Below are 17,516 nucleotides of genomic sequence, written 5' to 3'. Positions count from 1 at the left end.
GGATCCGCCATTTTCAATTTTGAAATTCCGACATCAGATTCGTAATTCGCGCCCCCGAATAATTCATAAATACCAAGTCCGATGAAAATCTAATAATTATCTAATGTACATGTCGGTCATGTTGGGACCCGCCATTTTCAATTTTGATATTCCGACATCAGATTCGTAATTTGCCGCTCAAATAACTAAAAGCTACCCGGTTTGACGAAGATCCGAGAACTCTTTTTAATTTTGGCCAGTCGAACCACTGCGCGCTGCAAGACTGACGCAGGAATTGAAAAGGCGAAACGTTGTCTTTATTCGTGTACGAATGTATATGTATCGCCCGTTTTGGCGATCTCGCAACACGGACCAAACACACCAAGCCAAATAGATCGCATCGGTGACCGAGGCATCCGGTTTCCAGCGACGGCGATCGGGGGCAGCCGTGAATCGGAATCGCGCTCCCGAAGCGGAGCCGAGGCCGGACACGGTCGATCGACGTCGTCGCTATCGATTGCGGCCTGGATCGTCACCTTCGCGACTGTACTAGAATTACATCGACGGAGATCGAGAGGTCCCGAGGCGTAGATTCCCGTGGTCAGTTCGTAAAGCCGCGACGCGCGTATCGGTAGACACCGAGAAGAGAGACTCGAGATCGCGCCGAGTCGAATCCCGAGGTGGGAAGACGTGGCCAAACGTCGAAGTAATCGCGAAAGCGAAAGTCTTTCTGGCAAAGCGGAGAGAATGGACGAGCGTCCGCCGACCGGGAACCAGTGGAGGAGCAAAAGAGCCAGAGAGAGGAAGTTTTGGTGGATCGAGCAACCCGCGGAACATCCAGACACGGAGAGAAATCGATCGCGACGGCTCGCCGAAGACCGCTGCTGGAGGATCGGTCAACGACGACCGTCGGCCACCGCCGCGGTCGAAAGGTCGTCTTCCCCGACGCGGCTCGATTCGTTGCTCGTTACGTTGCTAGAATTGCGTGGGACCGTGCCGAGTTTCCGGTTTCCAAACGGCAGATCTCCAACAAGAGATTGCGGAACACCGAGTCGCGCGACGTTGATCGAGGCGAACGGGAATGTTACGTTTAGTGAGAACGAAACGGGAATTGCACCGCGGAAGTTGTTTCAGGGATTGTCGTTCCCTCGGTTTTGGACCTCCTTTCGCGTAATCCGTTTCCCTCGCGAGCTCTTACCTCGATGTCTAACCACAGGAAAGTCTCTTTAAACGTACAACCTCGGAACTAAATACTTATCGTATATTTTCTGATGTTTGAACGTGTAGCTTCCTTTGAGCTTCGAACGTAGAGAAGTACAGCGAATAAAGAAGAGGAAGGGAGGGAAAAACACCAGGGTGTTGTCAATGAGACGATATGTAACGAATATGTTGCGAATTACGTCGTGTTTGGTCTCATTTTAATCTGCGAAATATCAGGGAATACGATGGTGAAAGTTTTATCGTTGCATTAGCATTGTCTCACCGAGATACCCGATCCCAGATCGCGTTACACTACTCAGCGATCGAACTCCTTGACAGTTCGACTCCTCGATAGTTTCTGTGCATTCAAGGAGACTACTTGTATCTCGAGGCCGGGTTTTTCGGCCACTCGTACTCGATAAATACGATTCGAGCGCGTTCACCTACTTCTCGACCCGAATGGTCCGTAACCGATTTCCACGATTTCCGTAACCGATTTCCGTAGAATGAGAAAGCAGTCTGTCGCGTAGTCGATGGAAGAGATAACGACGAGGGTCTTCGGGTCCCTGCCAAGCGATGCGTTAACTTGGATGCTCTTCCGAGTCGAGTCCCTGGTAATCCGTGTCACCGTTCGGTCGATTGCTCGTGTTCCATCGAACGCAGATGTTGGCTCAACTTTTCGCGACCCGATTGTCCCGTGTTCTTCCAACAGTAAACGTTGCTCCCCTTGACATTCGCTGCAAGACCGATAATCGTTAAAATTTCTACTAGGCTGAAATTTCGTTTCTCCTAAAACCGTTTTAATATCTTCAGATAATTTCGATTTCGTTACATTTCTCTCGAAACTCGTATCTCCTCTTAACTATGTCGACAGGGTAGCGTGTTTAGGAAACGTTCCATCGTTACCAGAACCGAACCTGGTCGCGATTCTTATATCTCGTTAACTTAAAAAAAATGTTCACTAGGCTGAAATTTGATTTCTCCTAAAGCTATCCCAATATCTTAAAATACCGGAGACGTGAACATTTTATTATAGCTTGACAACAAAAAAATTCGCTCGCACGATTTCGATGCATTATTTTTTCTCGAAACTCGTATCTCCTCTTAACTATGTCGACAGGGTAGCGTGTTTAGGAAACGTTCCATCGTTACCAGAACCGAACTTGGTCGCGATTCTTATATCTCGTTAACTCGAAAGAAAAAATCGAGGTTTACGAGCGAGAAGTGAAATTTTCTGACACTCCGGCCTATCTCCCGATCGTACGATAAAATTATGTAAACGCGTCGGATAGGTAGACTGACTCTGTGCTTTCCGTTTACAGGTTCGTGTTGTTCAAGCGCCACTACGACAAATACATCGCCCTGTCCGCCAAGTACGAAGAAGCCAAGGGTATCGCGTATTACCTGGAGGAACGTTATCACGAAGTCAAGGTACGTTGAAGAAGATCAGCTATGCACGATCGAACCGTTATCGGGAACAAAGGTCGGACGTGCTCCGATAAGTCGAATTTGTTATCGATACGATTACGAGAACGTGGAAAGTACTCAAAAAATGATCGTTTCGTATATCGTCGAACGAAATGACTTCCCGAGCGGGAGTATTTTAAGCCGCGTTTCGCGAACAAAATTAGAATATGTTGCCAAATTAGACACCGGGTACACGGTGAACGTCGAAACGCGACGAAGCCAAAAAAGAGTCGTCGATCGTTGTCCGTGCTCGCGCAAACCGCCGCGGTAAAGAGAGTCTTTACTAAAGACAACGAATTCGCGTCCGAATTTCGTTGATTCGTGGAAAATTGAACGAATTCAAAGGTGGAAGCAATTCGACCCGATTCGCCATGCAAAAGAAAATATGTATATCCTACAAACGAACTCGAAGACATAGTTTATTTTAAAAATAGCTCGTGTCAGTGTTATCTTCAATTTCAGATCGTACACAATCGGTATAGACTCTCTTATCGCGAGTGTTTATAAGCGCGCCGATGCGTCACGGCGCAAAGTAGGAGGAGACCTCTCTTATCGGTTGACAATGCGTTTACGAACGAATAAATAGCCGAAGAGCTATCGCGGTGTCGCGGAGTGCGATTTATCTGTGACGTCCCAATTCGTCGTTGACGAAAGCTTCGACGCGTAACGATCGATGTCTCAAGCTATAGTAGAATTTCGGTATCTCTTCTCCGACGAGTATCACCTCGCGTGCGATCGCGTAACGGCGTAATTATTTCTCGCGATGATCGTAACAGAGATGCGAGAGAGTCCCTCTTCCGCGATGTTGTTAGTCGGATCGATGTTATCTGGATGAAGAAGCTCGCGCCCGAAGTGAAATCAAGTCTCGCCTGCTCGCAATATTATCCGCAAAAATGTAGAAGAGAAAACGGGGCTCTTTCCGTGGGAGAAAGATTGTCTAAAAAATGTATCGATAAGATGCCACTCCCATTGTCGGGCACGAGAGGAGAAACTTTTCCAGCGGAAGAGCAGTCGATCCCGATTCCTGTTACGAGTCGCGTTTCGTTATCTTATCGTGGATAAGACAGTTAAGCTAGATTACATTTCGCGATTGAGTAAAAGACTTCTCCCCTGTAATACGTTTGCTCCACTACTCTGGAAACAGGGCCGGCGCGACCTTTTCCGGGGCCGCATTCGAAAATTTTGCAACGAGGAATTATTTATTTACAAACCTTGTTGCGTATTATATTCTTTTTATAAGACGAATGTTAAATAGTAATACCGTGGTTACGGTATCTCTGATAATGTATTCTGTAAAAAGTTCGTGAAAATCGGTGCCTTTTAATGGGCGGACGCGCTGAACCTGCTTTGCGCCGGCCCTGTTTGGAACAAAGTCTCTGTCTAACAATGAATTGTCGTGATCGTAAAGTCGAACGCTTAAAGGAAAATTTCTCACACCGTGACAAAGGTTTCGACGACAATCGCTGTATTCATAACGTCCCGGACCCTTGTCGTTGGATTTTAGAATTCCCCTGGGCATTAAACTAAATTGGGCGGTGTCAGGGCGAGCATACAAATCCCAAGCCGTAATAAAAGCGGAGGTGTCGCGTCCGCGTTGTAAACGCAGGCCCTGACGGTAATCTTAACGGTAACCAGGGCCGGCGTTAAGGGAGGGGGCAACCGTGCGGAGCGCCAGATTTTTTTGGGGGGGTGTCGCAGTCCGGTGTCAGTAGTATACGAATATACCGATATACAGGGTGTCCCAAAAATGTTGGAGATCTTTGAAAGGGGCGATTCGGGAGGTGATTTGAAACAACTTTTTCCTTAGCGAAAATATTGTCCGAGGCTTCGTTGAAAAGATATTAACGGAAAACACTGACCAATCAGAGCGCGCGTATGCCGGTGGAGCGCCCGCGGTAGCGTACGTGAGCGGCCACCTATCGCGTAGCCTACGCTCAACCGGTATACTCGCGCTCTGATTGGTCGGGGTTTTCGCTTAATATCTCCTTAACGAAGCTCCATCCGACATTTTTGCAAAGGAAAAAGTTGTTTCAAATCACCTCCCGAACCACCATTCCAACCTCACCTCTTTCAAGGTGTTATAACATTTTTGAGACACCCTGTGTATACCCCTGTCGGGGCGCCACGATAGTCTTGCCCGGGGCTCCAATATTGTTACATCCGGCCCTGACGGTACCTATGACGAAGTCGATGAAACAAATACTCGGCAAGCTTTGTACTTTTCGGCCGTTTCTCGGTAAACCCCGCCCAGCCAACGAGGTGCCTTGGAGGTTCAGGACCGTACCACCGTCACCGGTACCGGGATCCTTTCTCCTACCCTCTCGCAACTTTTCGCTTCGCCGCCATAGCAACCTGTATAAATTTAACGAAAAGAAATTCGTTTCTCGCAGTGTTCTCGATGCGAAAGACCCCCCGAGGGTTTTAAAGATCAGTGTAAGAGGATCTCGAAGAAAGCGAATCGGTTTATCCATCGGAGGGAAACCTTTTGAGAAAAGAGGTCTGGCGAAAATACCGTGCTGCTCGGTTGTCGGTCGTATACACCAGTCTCCCCTTGGCCTTCCGCTGGTCGTGCGACCACTTGTACGTCTGCCTGTCCGTTTCCAACCGCAGGATTTGCCTCGCGATCGTCCAACAGTAGCAAACCACAGAACGGAGACGTAGAATCGCAAACGGAGAAAACGAAAACAAAGACGAAACGACGAGCATTCAGTGGTCCGCTTTTCCTTCTGCGGTCTCGCGTCTTGTCTTTCGACCGGCGCTCGCGTTTCTCTCTTTTTTCCCCTGACTTTCGTCGGTTTCCGTCAAGCCCCTGCCCCTCTTTTTCCGCCTCGCGCGACGATCAGGGGACCGCGAAACGCCTCGCCGTTGTGCTCCAATCTAGCCCCTAATGGCGTTCATCAACCTCTCGAGGCTGACTTACCCACCTAGGTTGACCTACAATGCCGCATCTAGCGCGACGCTAGACGCGAGCGAGCCGGCTAAAGGCGGGTCCACACCACAGTTGAACGAAACGTAATTCACGCTCGATAAATTTTTGTTTTTGAAATTTGTTGTTCCTCGCTATAGGCGTCGTTGCAGCGACCCGCCGATTTTAAATTAAATACGAGTCTCGTGGTTTTGTTTTTTCGGCGTTTATTCCAACGGCTCTCGCTCGACCGAGCGATATCGACGATGAGAAAAGAAACAAAAGAGAGTAGGCACGAGTGGGGGTCACGAGGTTGCCACTGATCCTCGCAGGTTACCGACCGTGGGCACTAGATCGATCCCATTGACCATCGATGGGCAAAACCCTAGATTTCAACTAAATCTGAAGTTTGCCGATATGTTTGTCTCGTTTCTTCTTTTGACCATCTTCCAAAGAAGGAAACGAGACGAACACATCGGCAAACTTCACGCAACAATAGGCTACGGTCTGGTTAGAAAAATAAGTACCACGACGGATACTGGATTACTTAGTTTTCAATCGTATCGAAACAAAATTTTAATCTTGTATCGATTTTCACGAGTATCGGCTTCACGATCAACGTGTGTTACAATACAAGTACGAGATTCGGTTACGCTTGCGAATTATAATCATTTCGCAGTTGTAAGACATAGTTGTACGTCTGGGATTACAAGTATACTTCCTACTGCATTTTGTAATTGCAATCCCAAGATTCCGAACTATTTAGGTCGGCGAACCTCGCACGCGCAGTTTTTGTTCCGTTGTCTGTCGCGAGCCTCGGTGTTCGTGACTCGAAATTAGCATTCCGTTAGGAACGTGTGGATCTCCCTTAAGAGAAAGGAGTGGCGGGGCCTCGATGTTCGTCATCTTGTTTGGAGTCGCGTTAAATCGAGCTAGACGTAGGTCGTCGGTAATGGCCGGCAACTGCGCGACGGAAATTGAAATACTCGATGACAACTTGGTTTGCATGTAGCAGCAATGGATCAGAATGGGATCTATGACTAACGCCTTGCGTAATCCGATCGACGAGTTCTATCCGATTGTTACATTCGCGGAGAGATTACGTTTTGTCAACGGAGCGACGAGGGGAATTAGTTTTGGAAGAATTAATATATCTTCGATTAGAACGCTCCGAGAACTGTCGACGCGTTTACCTCGAAAACGATTCGCGTTCTCGATGGACGATAAATAATTACGCGTGTCGTTCCTAGTGAATCACCTTACCACTCGATGACGCAAGATCGATTTAATCGAATGCCGATTATCTTCCTACGTGCACCGTATGAAAATGACGCGTCCGATATATCTATAATATAGGTTATGTCCAGGATAAAACTTAGGCGTTGCTCTAAAACGAGAACTTTATTAGTTTTTAAGGTTAGGTTTTAACAAAATTCATTTACAAACAGTTGACTTAATTATTTCTATCTTACTTCTACAATATTTCTCCTTATTTTATCTCTCCTATTTGTCTAGTCCATGTGTCAAGTCAGCCATCATAGATTTATCTTTACGCGGTCGACTTGACGATATTCTCTCTCCATGTCTGTCGATGTTCCCGTTCGTACGAATTTCGAACGACAAAAATGGCCGACAGTCCGATAACGTCGATCCTTTTCGTATGTAAATGGCCGCGCGTCCTTGACAAGTGTAAACATAAATAGATGCATCCCGACGCAACGGCCGTGAAATTACATGCAATGCTAGACGCGCGATGCGTTAGATCCGTTCCATCCTCTCTTTTAATTAGGATTATTATTACGGTTAACGTTCCACTGCCAGGATGTGTATCGGGTGTAAATTACAAAGAGAAAGAAATCGTTCTCTTACGGGACGCTTACACCTAGGTACACCGTCCTTAGGGCTCGCTTTTGTGAAATGACAAAAACACCTTGGATCCGTTCTGTCTGAAATATTTCGACGTGCGTATTTGTTCCGCTATACTTACACCTTGCTCCATCTTTTTCAAGGCCGAGAGAGACAAATTGGAGGAGAATCGACGTATCCTGGAGAAACGGCTGGAAGGATGCGAGGCAGAGCTACGCGGCAAGGAGGACGAGCTCTTTCTCCAACTGGAACGAAGCCTCCGGCTGGAGGAGGAGGTGGAAAGGGCTAAAACCGACCGAGACAGCTGCGTGGCAGCGCGGGATCGTCTAGACAGGCAACGCGAGGTGGCTTTGCGTCGTCTGCAGATGCAACTGGCGCAAAACGAGATTACAAGGCAGACTCTGGAACGGGCTCGGCAGGATGTCGTCAGACAAGCTACTGTTATCCGTGCCGAGCGCGATGCTCTTGAAAGAGAGGTGAGACGCGCAGCGGTCTATCTAAATTAGGAAAATATGTTTTAAAATATGTCTCGGCCGCTTACGTCCGTTTCAACTTTTTCTGTAGAACGAAGTGCTGAAGGAGAAGCTACGGGTGGAGCAGGGCGAGCTGGGCGAAGAAAGACGCAGGCGAGAGGAAGGTGTCGCGGCCCTGACACGAGAAACGATCACGTTGAGACACGCCGCGCGACATCTCCGCGCGGCAACGCTTCATGCCACGTCTTGCCGTCGTCGTCGACGATGTTCCGTTTGTTTGTACGCGAGACGCACGTTTGCGGAGGTCGACGATTATCGCGACGAGTAAGTTTGCTATCATCCTGGCCTGAAGATTGGTTGACCCTTTATGTACTGAATTTCTCAAAAGCTTTTTAAATCTAGGCGTCCATCTTGGTCGTATGTCGTCTTACAGAGTTGTCTCTAACGAGCTTCCAAAATAAATAAAGCCTGTGCTACCATCCAACATATAAAAACGAACTTCGTAGAAGTGGACTTGAGTCCCGTCAGTAAATAAAGGGTTAAAACAAGATAATTAACGAAGGAAATTATATTCTCTGTATTACTGACCATTTTTCAGCGGTAATATATTCAAGTGCCTTCAAGCACCGCTGCAGGACCTGCGTACTTGGTTGCGACCCAGCGCAACGCCTGCGACATCGTCAACGCGCGCGCAGAGGACCAATTCGCCTTTAGCCGATCGAGAAATAAGCTTCATCGACGACTCCAGCGTGGACAGTAGCGCCGGTGGGAGCAACGGCAGCAGCAGCAGTACGACCAGCAGTAACAGTGCCTCGGACGACGAAGCATATCCGAGCACCCCTGTCGCCGAAATCTCGCTTTCGTCGGCCAACTCCAGCGCTCCACCTACAGCCAGAGCCTTTTCTTCCGATTCAGGGTTCGTGTTCCGATCGTTCGCTACAAATTTCTCGTGATTTCTTAACATTTATTTACTTCGATAGTACTAGAAACATATTAGCAAGCGATTTTTCATTGGTAAAGATTGATGTTTCCCAGGTTCTCTTCGGAAATCGGAGACCGAAGATCGCGATGCTACGAAAACGGAGGTAGCAGCACCAGCAGCAGCAGCGGCAAGAGCAGAAAGATCAGCGAGTCGCTCAGTTGCAGCGAGCCGGACGAACAAAGCACAGCAGGATTCAGTCGTTCGAGATGGACCTCGTCGTTTCGCAAATTACTCGGACGGAAACCGAAAGCCAAATCCACGCCTGATCGCCCGTCGTAAAGAAGGCGAAGACTGAGAAACGCGTTAACGAATCGTGCACGAATACACGTAGTGCGAAATCACCGTGAAATTTAGTGCCCCACATTTATCCTTTCGGCCTCGTCGTTGATCCGTCGAAATTGTATTCGCTTTAATCCGTGAAACATTCCATATGAATATTCTCGAGAGTTAGAAACCAACGCGATACTGCCAACGTATCGATATTAACGGGATCGCGGAAATACCTTCCTGAGAACTTGTTAACGACCACAGGTTTCAAGCTACACTCGGTAGAAACTTTTATCCTCGCAGGAGATCGTCGCGATCACTTATCAATAGTTTACTTGCTCGTATGTAATGCACTTTGGCTGAATTGTCGACCGTTAAGACTCGCGACGTTACGTAGGAATTGAATTTTAAACGATTATTAGCGCCAACGATCGATCAAATTGAATCGAGTGCGTACAATGTTAGTTACGGGAAAAAAAGTATGTTAAAATAATATGAAAGTTCGATCATGAATTTTTAAACGACTTGTTTTCAATTGGATCAGAAAATAACGTTATTATTCATGACGTGGTTTAGGTTGTTGTCTTTGTACTGTTATTGTTAGGGTGACTGTTGTCTTATTAGCCAAAGAACATAGTACTTTTATATGCGAACGAACGTTTAAACGTAACCGATCGGTCGCGATTCGATTCTTTAGATAGATCCGTAGAACTACGAATGTTGAACGTTGCAATCCTTTCTAGCGTCGTGTGAAATTTTGAAAATTTTGAAAATTTGTCCATAGCAAAGTATTATTAGAAAACTTAAATTATGTTTTAAAATGAGATAATGTTAACTCGAGTAACCCGAGTTTCTCCTAAAAGTTGTTGCGTAATGTAACGTACGCATAATAGGAAAATGTCATTCGATTAATCTCGAAATTGAAGAACGTTGCATATACGATTTAAAATTGTATTAAAAGAAATTTAAACGTATATTAATCTGTATTTATTCAACCGATTATGTATGGTCGATGGCCAATCACGTTGAACACGTGACAATTTCGCATTCAGGGTAATAATAAATTTATACTATGTCCATGAAAAATCTTATTTCACAATCGCGGTAATTATTAAACCAATATTTTGGTTGAGACTTATTACCGGTTTTCTTTATAATTTATGTTCACGAAAATTCATCACATTTTATACGCATATTTATATTTCATTTATGATTTCCCTATAGCAGTTTTTATAAATTTATAGAACAAACTATAAAAACGAACGACTATGTGGATATTATGTTAAGGTAATACAAAAATCGTGGAAGTTTTTGACAAATAAAACAACGAATGTAGAAGAAATACAATATCCAGTCATCTGATTTCTTACATACATCGATCTATAAAGATTAAGATCTTTAATCTTAATGGATTGTAGCAACAATTCTAAGAACTGTAAAAAATAAGTGTCAATAAGATATGTCATATTTTTTTAATGGCGTACAATTGAACAGCAATTAAAAATCACTGTACCTCTATCGCGTAGGTTAGAGATAAGTAAAATTTTATTCGAGTATTAGATGACGTATACATATTCGGTATGAATAACAATTTACTTACAACGTTATTTGAAACAAACTCTGAGTCATGTAAGGTCTATTCTGAAAATCGATACGGTTGAAAGTATACGAGCAAGAATTCCTCTCGCTAACACGTTCCTACGTTATCGACATTCTTTCAGGGTCATCCCTTATTTTCGGGTTATGTAATACATTCTACTACGCCCTATATATGTATATTTGGCATTTATTCCATATATAGACGAGTGATAAACAGGAGAACGTTTTGTATTACGCAATTCTTTTTGTTCGAATCTTCAGTAATTGTTTTCGGGGAACTGACAATTATTTTTCGCTATTATATTATAAGCTTTCTGCTTTTCCTGTGTATGAATCGCGTTCAGATAACCGCCTGTATGTATACATACATATCTCTACGTCACTTCTCAGAAGTCTCCCATTGGGCAATGTGATCCTCCCACCTTTCCTGTAACGTTTGCGTGTCTTATGTACACAACCATACGTATACAAAATTTGAACATGTAGCGACGCGAAGCTTAGTCGTCAGTTGGATTTCGCTCTTCGCAGTTCTTCTGTAGTGAGGCTGACGATTAGCGCGTAACATCGTTACTGCAACAGGTATGTGCATACTAAAATAGAAAGAAAGTAGCTCACTAGATAGTCCTAGCTCGAACCGGCAAGCAGTCGTTACTTTCGAAACGTGTATAGAATATTTACCGTGTCTTTACCAAAAGATTAGCTAATTACTTTTGTTTCGTCGGTTTTGCAAAGCCAAGTCGGTGAAGTGTTTACATCGCTAACAGAGTATTCCATGGTTCATTTTAATTTCGAAGAACCGAAGGCTTCTCGTCTATTTTTAACGTAATCGTGGTTGCTTGAACATATGCCTTCGTTTCTGTTTCTGTTTCTGTTTCTCCCTGTAAAAAGTTGCATCAGTTCGGTAGAGCGGGTAGAGGATGAAATTAAAAAGAAATATTACGTGCGCGTACTTCAGTACGAAGCAGTTCTGTCGTAAATCGCGAACACTAGCGTGTTACATTTCATCGTGTCATATTTCTACGCATATAATATAACGGTTGCGGTGTAAATATCGAAAGGTGAAAGCAGAATACGGTAGACGATTCGATTTATTCAAATTATATAAATGGAATTTGAAAAAAAAAATCCAGTCGCGTATACAAGGATTGTGTTAAGTATACTGCAAACAAGGACGTTGAATTCATCATTCGGTATTCCCGCCGAACGAGGAAAATCAACTTTCCTTATCTTGAATCGCAGCACAATTATTTCGAAATCGCGTGTTTTTTAAATGCCTCCGGTATGTGCGGTAATAGTCAATTTTGAGAATTCTTATTACTTTAAAACGTCGAGCAGTAATAAATACCCTCAGGGGCTGTAGCTATGATGAAATTGTAGCTACAGTACGGTCTTAGCAACCCCAAGCTACACTAGCTAGTGGGCCCCAAAAGACGCGTACAGAGTGTCCCAAGAATGTTGTAACACCTTGAAAGAGGTGGTTCGAGAGGTGATTTGAAACAACTTTTTCCATAGCGAAAATGTTGTCCGAGGCTTCGTTGAGGAGATATTAACGGAAAACACTGACCAATCAGAGCGCGCGTATACCGTTGGAGCGCCCGCGGTAGCGTCGTATCAGCGCGTAGCCTACGCTCAACCGGCATACTCGCGCTCTGATTGGTCGGGGTTTTCGCTTAATATCTCCTTAATGAAACCTGTACGATATTTTCGCTGAGGAAAAAGTTGTTTCAAATCACCTCCTGAACCACCCCTTTCAAGGTGTTACAACATTTTTGGGACACCCTGTAGATACAAAGGACGAGACTGTTGTATACATTTTCGAATAGGTACGTTAGATTTTCGTCGAGTACGAAGTATTTCGCAGGAGTAAACAGCTCAACGTTTCTAAGTATCTGATGTTAGTTTATTAGTTCGCAAACAGATACGATAAATTAAGTATCCTACATGGATTAGATTGCGGTACGGTATCTCACGTACTTATTTTCCAGCAATATTACTCATTGTTTACGAATATACACGTTGTTACGTAGGTGCTAATCGATCATGCGATAGATTTGTTTCGTGCGAGAGCACGTACGCTTCGAGAAAACATTTTGAATTTCGTTGAAACTTGGATACGTTGTCTTTAGCGATGTCTGTGCTTTGATCATTTTTCGTTGAAAAATGTCATCGATCTGATTGAACGTAGTTTCATAACGATAAAGGGATATAAAACTTCTATTTTTCTGATCGCTGTTTGACACTTATCTATCAGAGGACAGATTACTGTGGGCGGGGTCCAGGCAGAAAAAAATGTGCAAGCGAAAGAGAAATAAAATGTGCGACAAGGATAGCAACTGTTGACTGATTCGTGGCGCCATCTACCATAGAACCGTCCAAGTTTGTCGAGAGATAGTTCGAACTTTTCACCGCTACGTGGCGCCACCGATCGTTATCCATACCGACGATGTGTAATAATTACATAAACTGCTTTATTTCGTTAAATAATGAATATTGGACTACACTGCGTACACGACATGATCTCGAAGCTTATTAAAATTGATCCGGGATAAGGTTTTCTTGACTTTTAGTTCTTTCACTTGAAATTAAACTGCTCGTGGCACCTAGCGGTGACTAGTTCGAACTATTTCTCGACAAACTTGGACGGTTCCGTGGTAGATGGCGCCACCAATTTTCCAAAATATGTAAAATGCTGTATTACGTTAAATAATTAATTTTTAACTGTACTTAAACATAACATGACCATGAAGAATATTTAAATTGAACTGAAATAAAAATAAAAATATCGAGTAATGGATAAATAAAAGATAATAAAAGAAATAAGATACAGGAAATGAATAGAATGAGGGAGAAACGAATGGGGAAACGAAACGAATACGAAGGGAAAATGAAAAGAAAGAAAGAGTTCAATGCGGAACTTCTTATTTTGCATTTCTTTCAGGCAAAGGCCCGTATATCACAATGGACAAAATGCCACCACAACCCGGTTTTATGCCACCGCCACCGCCCTATACAGATGGACAGCCACCACCACCACCGCAAAGTACGTGATAAATATAAAAATAAATATAATTATACTTTGTCTGGGAGAGAAAACACGCACGTGTCCCATGTACAGCAGTGAAGCGAAATGAAAAAAAAAAAACGAGAAATGGAATGATGGGACTATTCCCTCGATCACCTTGAGCGGTCGTTTGACTTTGTGTCGCGCATAGTTGGGATCTGCGAGTGATCGAGAAGTCGACAAAGTGCAAGGACAAGTAAAACGAATTAGCGAAACCCAAGAAGCTGCGATTTGAATTTCGAGCCATTTAATCGGTCATTTTTAACAGTATCTTTTAGTTATAGAATAATCGAACTACGAATCAAATTATTCACATTGTTTACTGATCGTAGATACGTGTCCCTTAACGAGGCGATGCATATATCCGTTTTAAAATAGAAGATACAATCGACTTTTTTATATTATTTGAAATAATTGTTTTTAAACAATGTTGTTACAGGTGTTATCATAATAGGAGGCACGCAATTTGGTAACGAGCCGCAACGCCTAACTTGTCCCTATTGTCATGCCAACGTTCTTACGACGATAGAAACCGAGTCAAACACAAAAACTCATTTAATTGCAATTATCTTATGTCTTATTGGGTAATTATATTGATTATTATTTATCCGTATCTTCAATTATCGATACAGGGTTTACGTCAAAGAAAAAAATATGTAACTGTATTAATATTCGTTTCTAGATGTTGGTGTTGCGCACCTTGTCCTTACTGCATCGACAGCTGTATGGTGAGGAAGCATTCGTGTCCATCTTGTAAAGCATTCTTAGGTCAATCGACCAATTAATTTCTATGCTGATGGTTTCCTCAAACGATGTTTACGTATAATTAAATATGTTAACGCAGACGTTGAAATTTAACGTCTAAAGTACGCACAATATTCCACGCATATATATTATATATAATCGAGAAATTAAATATTTTATATAAACTCTACACAACCTTTCCGTGTTAAACACGTGTAAAATAATATACTTTTACTTGATTACTTTAATCGTAAACGTTTAATGTGGTAAACTTAAGTATGATTGAACATACGTGCAATGCATTTGTACTATCGATTTTGTTTTTTTTTATATTACTTGTATCTTAATTTAATAATAAAATATTGTATATTACAAATAAGACTACTGTTATAAAACAGCAAAAAACGAATATGTAAAACTTTCTACAGTATTTTGTAAATTGTTTCTTAATCTATGGAAGGTAACAATAAGATTAATATTAATGCTGTCGCATTAAAAACTGTATAAGAACTTGTTTTATTACTCCTGAAGCAAATTTATGTACAGTAACTCCCTTGTCTTATTCGAATGGCAGTATACGAAAGAATATGGATAAAGGTCTTTAATATTTTGTAATAACTTGCTTCCAATAATCTATTCGTATATCCACTTCTCTGCCCAAGATGCCCAATCGACAACTTCTTTCTTATCTTCTGTGAACCATAATTTAATTTCCTTCTTGGCAGAGTCAACGGAATCGGATCCGTGGATAATGTTGCGTCCAACTTGTAGACAGAAATCACCACGAATTGTTCCAGGTGCAGAATCTTTTGGATTTGTTTCTCCCAACATTACACGGCCAGTTTTTACCGCATTCAAACCTTCCCATACCTGAAAGATACAATTCGATTCTTGTTTTATTTCATTATGTAAAAAAGAAAAACGTACATTGTTGTTAGGTATAAAATTATTACCATAGGTACAACTGGTCCCGAACTCATGTATTTAACCAAGCCTGGGAAAAATGGTCTGGCTGCCAAATCTGAATAATGTTGTTTCAGCAAATCCTCTGTTGGCTGAAGAAAAAGGTTGTTATATTATTACAAAAGGACATTCTATTTGAATCATTGGTCGTATTACTTATTAAATAATGCGATGACTATATTACACTAGAGATTAGTTTTATCTTTAGGCTGTATGCCAATGCCGTATTGTAATGCATTGATTGAAAATAACTCGTCTAATTACTCGCTAAAAATCTTTTGCTTTAATTAGTTTCAAATATATTGAAATACGAATATAAGAATAATACGAAAATGAATTTCAACCATTTTATCTCAAGGCTGAGGATTGTTAAGTGTCACATATTCTAGCAACATAAATTACGTCAATTGTGTTTCTCGACAAAGAAATATGACAGGTGTTTTAAGACAAACACATGTAAAATCATTTTCTGCGATAAGCTAGGAGAAACAATACCGACATGAAGTTAGCGTCCACGTGGCTACAAAGAACAGAATATGTGCGATTTTCGCGTATGTGAAATTCACGTACACGCACGCATACGGACACTTACCCACACCATCTTCATCGCTACGAGCTTGAAACCTTTATCCTCGAAACGTTGGATTATTTTCCCGACGAGTCCACGCTGGACACCATCGGGTTTAATCATGATGAACGTACGTTCCTTATTTTCTGCCATTATTATTTTGCAAACTAAACGAAATAAAGTCAGAACGGTACACAGAACCATACAACGCCGGCGACAGCAGAAGAAGAGTGAGAACAGACCAAGCCTTCGCTTATTCGAAGCAATTCGAACTTGTCTCTTTCAACGTGGTGGGGACGTAAGCACGGACATACGAATATAGAGAGCGGGCATAGCTAAACCCAAAGTGAGCCATGACCGCCATATTATGTTGCCATTGCGAATTCATGAAACTGCTAGACATCTGTATAAAGTCTATAGTCTATGGCTAAACGCGTATCCCCCATTCGCAGGTTTCCCACGAGAACCTCGTTCGTTTGGAGATGACAACAGAAATGTCAAAAAAGCTAATAGGGGTTGCCCCATAACAGGGGCACCTCTGCGCCTACGAGATGACAACCAAACCTACAAGCAGGCGAATAACGGTTGCCGCATAACAGGGGCACTAATTCGTAATATTTTCTAACACCATCTAATGTCTCGTAACATCTCCTAACATCTCTTAGCATCTCTTAATATCTCCTCCCGTTTCATAACATCTCTCAACAACTTCCAACATTTTCTAACACTTCGTGACATTTCCTAAGAACCTCTAACATCTCCTAACAACTCCTAACACCGTCTTACACCACCTAACATGATATGCGAAGAGGTGGCACAAGGAATCTTTGGTAACATTTGACATGGTGACATTTCCTGGTTTAACAATGTTGCAACGGCTCCGCTCAAAACTTCAACAAAGTTGCCAGTTCAACAATGTTGCAAATCGCTCCACGCAAAATCCAACAAAGTTGCACATTCAACAATGTTGCAAATCGCTCCACGCAAAATCCAACAAGGTTGCACATTCAACAATGTTGCAAATCGATCCCGGCGGCAATCCAACAATGTTGCAAATCGCTCGCAGCGGAATCCAACAATGTTGCAAGTTCAACAATGTTGCAAATGGCTCCGCTCAAAATTATGACGGGACATGTTAAATTTTTACTTCTGGTAACAGGAGAACATGATATGCGAAGAAGTGACACGTTCTTGCTTACGAGCAGGCAACCGGCCCGACATATCTGTAAGTATAGGTTGCCTAGTTCAAGGGGCACATTTTTCGGTATGTATCGGACTTCTTCCCGATTTTACATTTTGGTGTTAGGAGAACATGGTATGCAAGGAGGTGGCACAAGGAATTCATGGGAAATTCAAAGGGAAATTCGGCAGGAACTGGAAAGGGAAAGGAAAATTAATATTAAAGGAAAATGTGTAAGGAAATGGAGGGAAATTAAAGGGAA

At 42.9% G+C, this 17,516-nt stretch overlaps 3 protein-coding genes and 1 long non-coding RNA gene across 10 annotated transcripts in view; 2 read left to right on the top strand and 2 right to left on the bottom strand.

Moving 5' to 3' along the window:
- The window catches only part of LOC128872470 (uncharacterized), an 18,420-nt gene extending 7,936 nt beyond the window's left edge, over positions 1-10,484 (top strand). The window contains exons 1-6 of one of the 2 annotated variants that reach the window (XM_054115204.1): positions 583-911; positions 2,502-2,610; positions 7,561-7,893; positions 7,982-8,214; positions 8,489-8,806; positions 8,926-10,484. In XM_054115204.1, the coding sequence (XP_053971179.1) occupies positions 727-911; positions 2,502-2,610; positions 7,561-7,893; positions 7,982-8,214; positions 8,489-8,806; positions 8,926-9,151 (1,404 nt within the window). In that variant the 5' untranslated portion in view covers positions 583-726 and the 3' untranslated portion in view covers positions 9,152-10,484. Of the gene's footprint in view, positions 1-582; positions 912-2,501; positions 2,611-7,560; positions 7,894-7,981; positions 8,215-8,488; positions 8,807-8,925 lie in introns of those variants that run through there. The other variant, XM_054115203.1, reaches the window with a different exon arrangement.
- Positions 10,485-10,903: 419 nt separating this feature from the next.
- Positions 10,904-14,231, bottom strand: LOC128872480 (uncharacterized). Of its 6 annotated transcripts, none has more exons than XR_008456197.1 (4): positions 13,814-14,231; positions 12,713-12,982; positions 11,417-11,616; positions 10,904-11,328 (listed from the first exon to the last, which is right to left on the bottom strand). It is a non-coding gene; the product is annotated as an uncharacterized LOC128872480 (long non-coding RNA). The 6 variants fall into 6 exon arrangements; XR_008456200.1 differs by having other exon boundaries at positions 12,713-12,909; XR_008456199.1 differs by lacking the exon at positions 13,814-14,231 and adding an exon at positions 13,654-13,791.
- Positions 11,197-14,973, top strand: LOC128872477 (lipopolysaccharide-induced tumor necrosis factor-alpha factor homolog). The gene is made up of 4 exons (XM_054115212.1): positions 11,197-11,317; positions 13,677-13,778; positions 14,239-14,383; positions 14,482-14,973. The coding sequence occupies exons 2-4, from the start codon at positions 13,697-13,699 to the stop codon at positions 14,582-14,584; spliced, it is 330 nt and encodes a 109-aa protein (XP_053971187.1). The 5' UTR covers positions 11,197-11,317; positions 13,677-13,696; the 3' UTR covers positions 14,585-14,973.
- A 67-nt stretch (positions 14,974-15,040) lies between these two features.
- On the bottom strand, positions 15,041-16,343 carry LOC128872476 (nucleoside diphosphate kinase). The gene is made up of 3 exons (XM_054115211.1): positions 16,099-16,343; positions 15,497-15,598; positions 15,041-15,413 (listed from the first exon to the last, which is right to left on the bottom strand). Exons 1-3 carry the CDS (start codon positions 16,276-16,278, stop codon positions 15,177-15,179), a joined length of 519 nt encoding a protein of 172 aa, XP_053971186.1. The 5' UTR covers positions 16,279-16,343; the 3' UTR covers positions 15,041-15,176.
- Positions 16,344-17,516: the final 1,173 nt, after the last annotated feature.

This window comes from Hylaeus volcanicus, chromosome 2, assembly GCF_026283585.1.
Source record: "Hylaeus volcanicus isolate JK05 chromosome 2, UHH_iyHylVolc1.0_haploid, whole genome shotgun sequence".
Lineage (NCBI taxonomy): Eukaryota > Metazoa > Arthropoda > Insecta > Hymenoptera > Colletidae > Hylaeus > Hylaeus volcanicus.
Note: the sequence above shows the minus strand (reverse complement) of the source record. Positions and strands in the feature narration are given on the sequence as shown.

Bases quoted from the DNA above. Each gene is read 5' to 3' on its own strand.
- LOC128872477 (XM_054115212.1), top strand. From the start codon at position 13,697: ATGGACAAAATGCCACCACAACCCGGTTTTATGCCACCGCCACCGCCC. The intron at 13,779-14,238 runs GTACGTGATAAA...ATGTTGTTACAG, and splicing joins GCCACCACCACCACCGCAAA to GTGTTATCATAATAGGAGGC. The intron at 14,384-14,481 runs GTAATTATATTG...ATTCGTTTCTAG, and splicing joins ATTATCTTATGTCTTATTGG to ATGTTGGTGTTGCGCACCTT.
- LOC128872476 (XM_054115211.1), bottom strand. From the start codon at position 16,278: ATGGTTCTGTGTACCGTTCTGACTTTATTTCGTTTAGTTTGCAAAATA. The intron at 15,599-16,098 runs GTAAGTGTCCGT...CTTTTTCTTCAG, and splicing joins TAGCGATGAAGATGGTGTGG to CCAACAGAGGATTTGCTGAA. The intron at 15,414-15,496 runs GTAATAATTTTA...TGTATCTTTCAG, and splicing joins CGGGACCAGTTGTACCTATG to GTATGGGAAGGTTTGAATGC.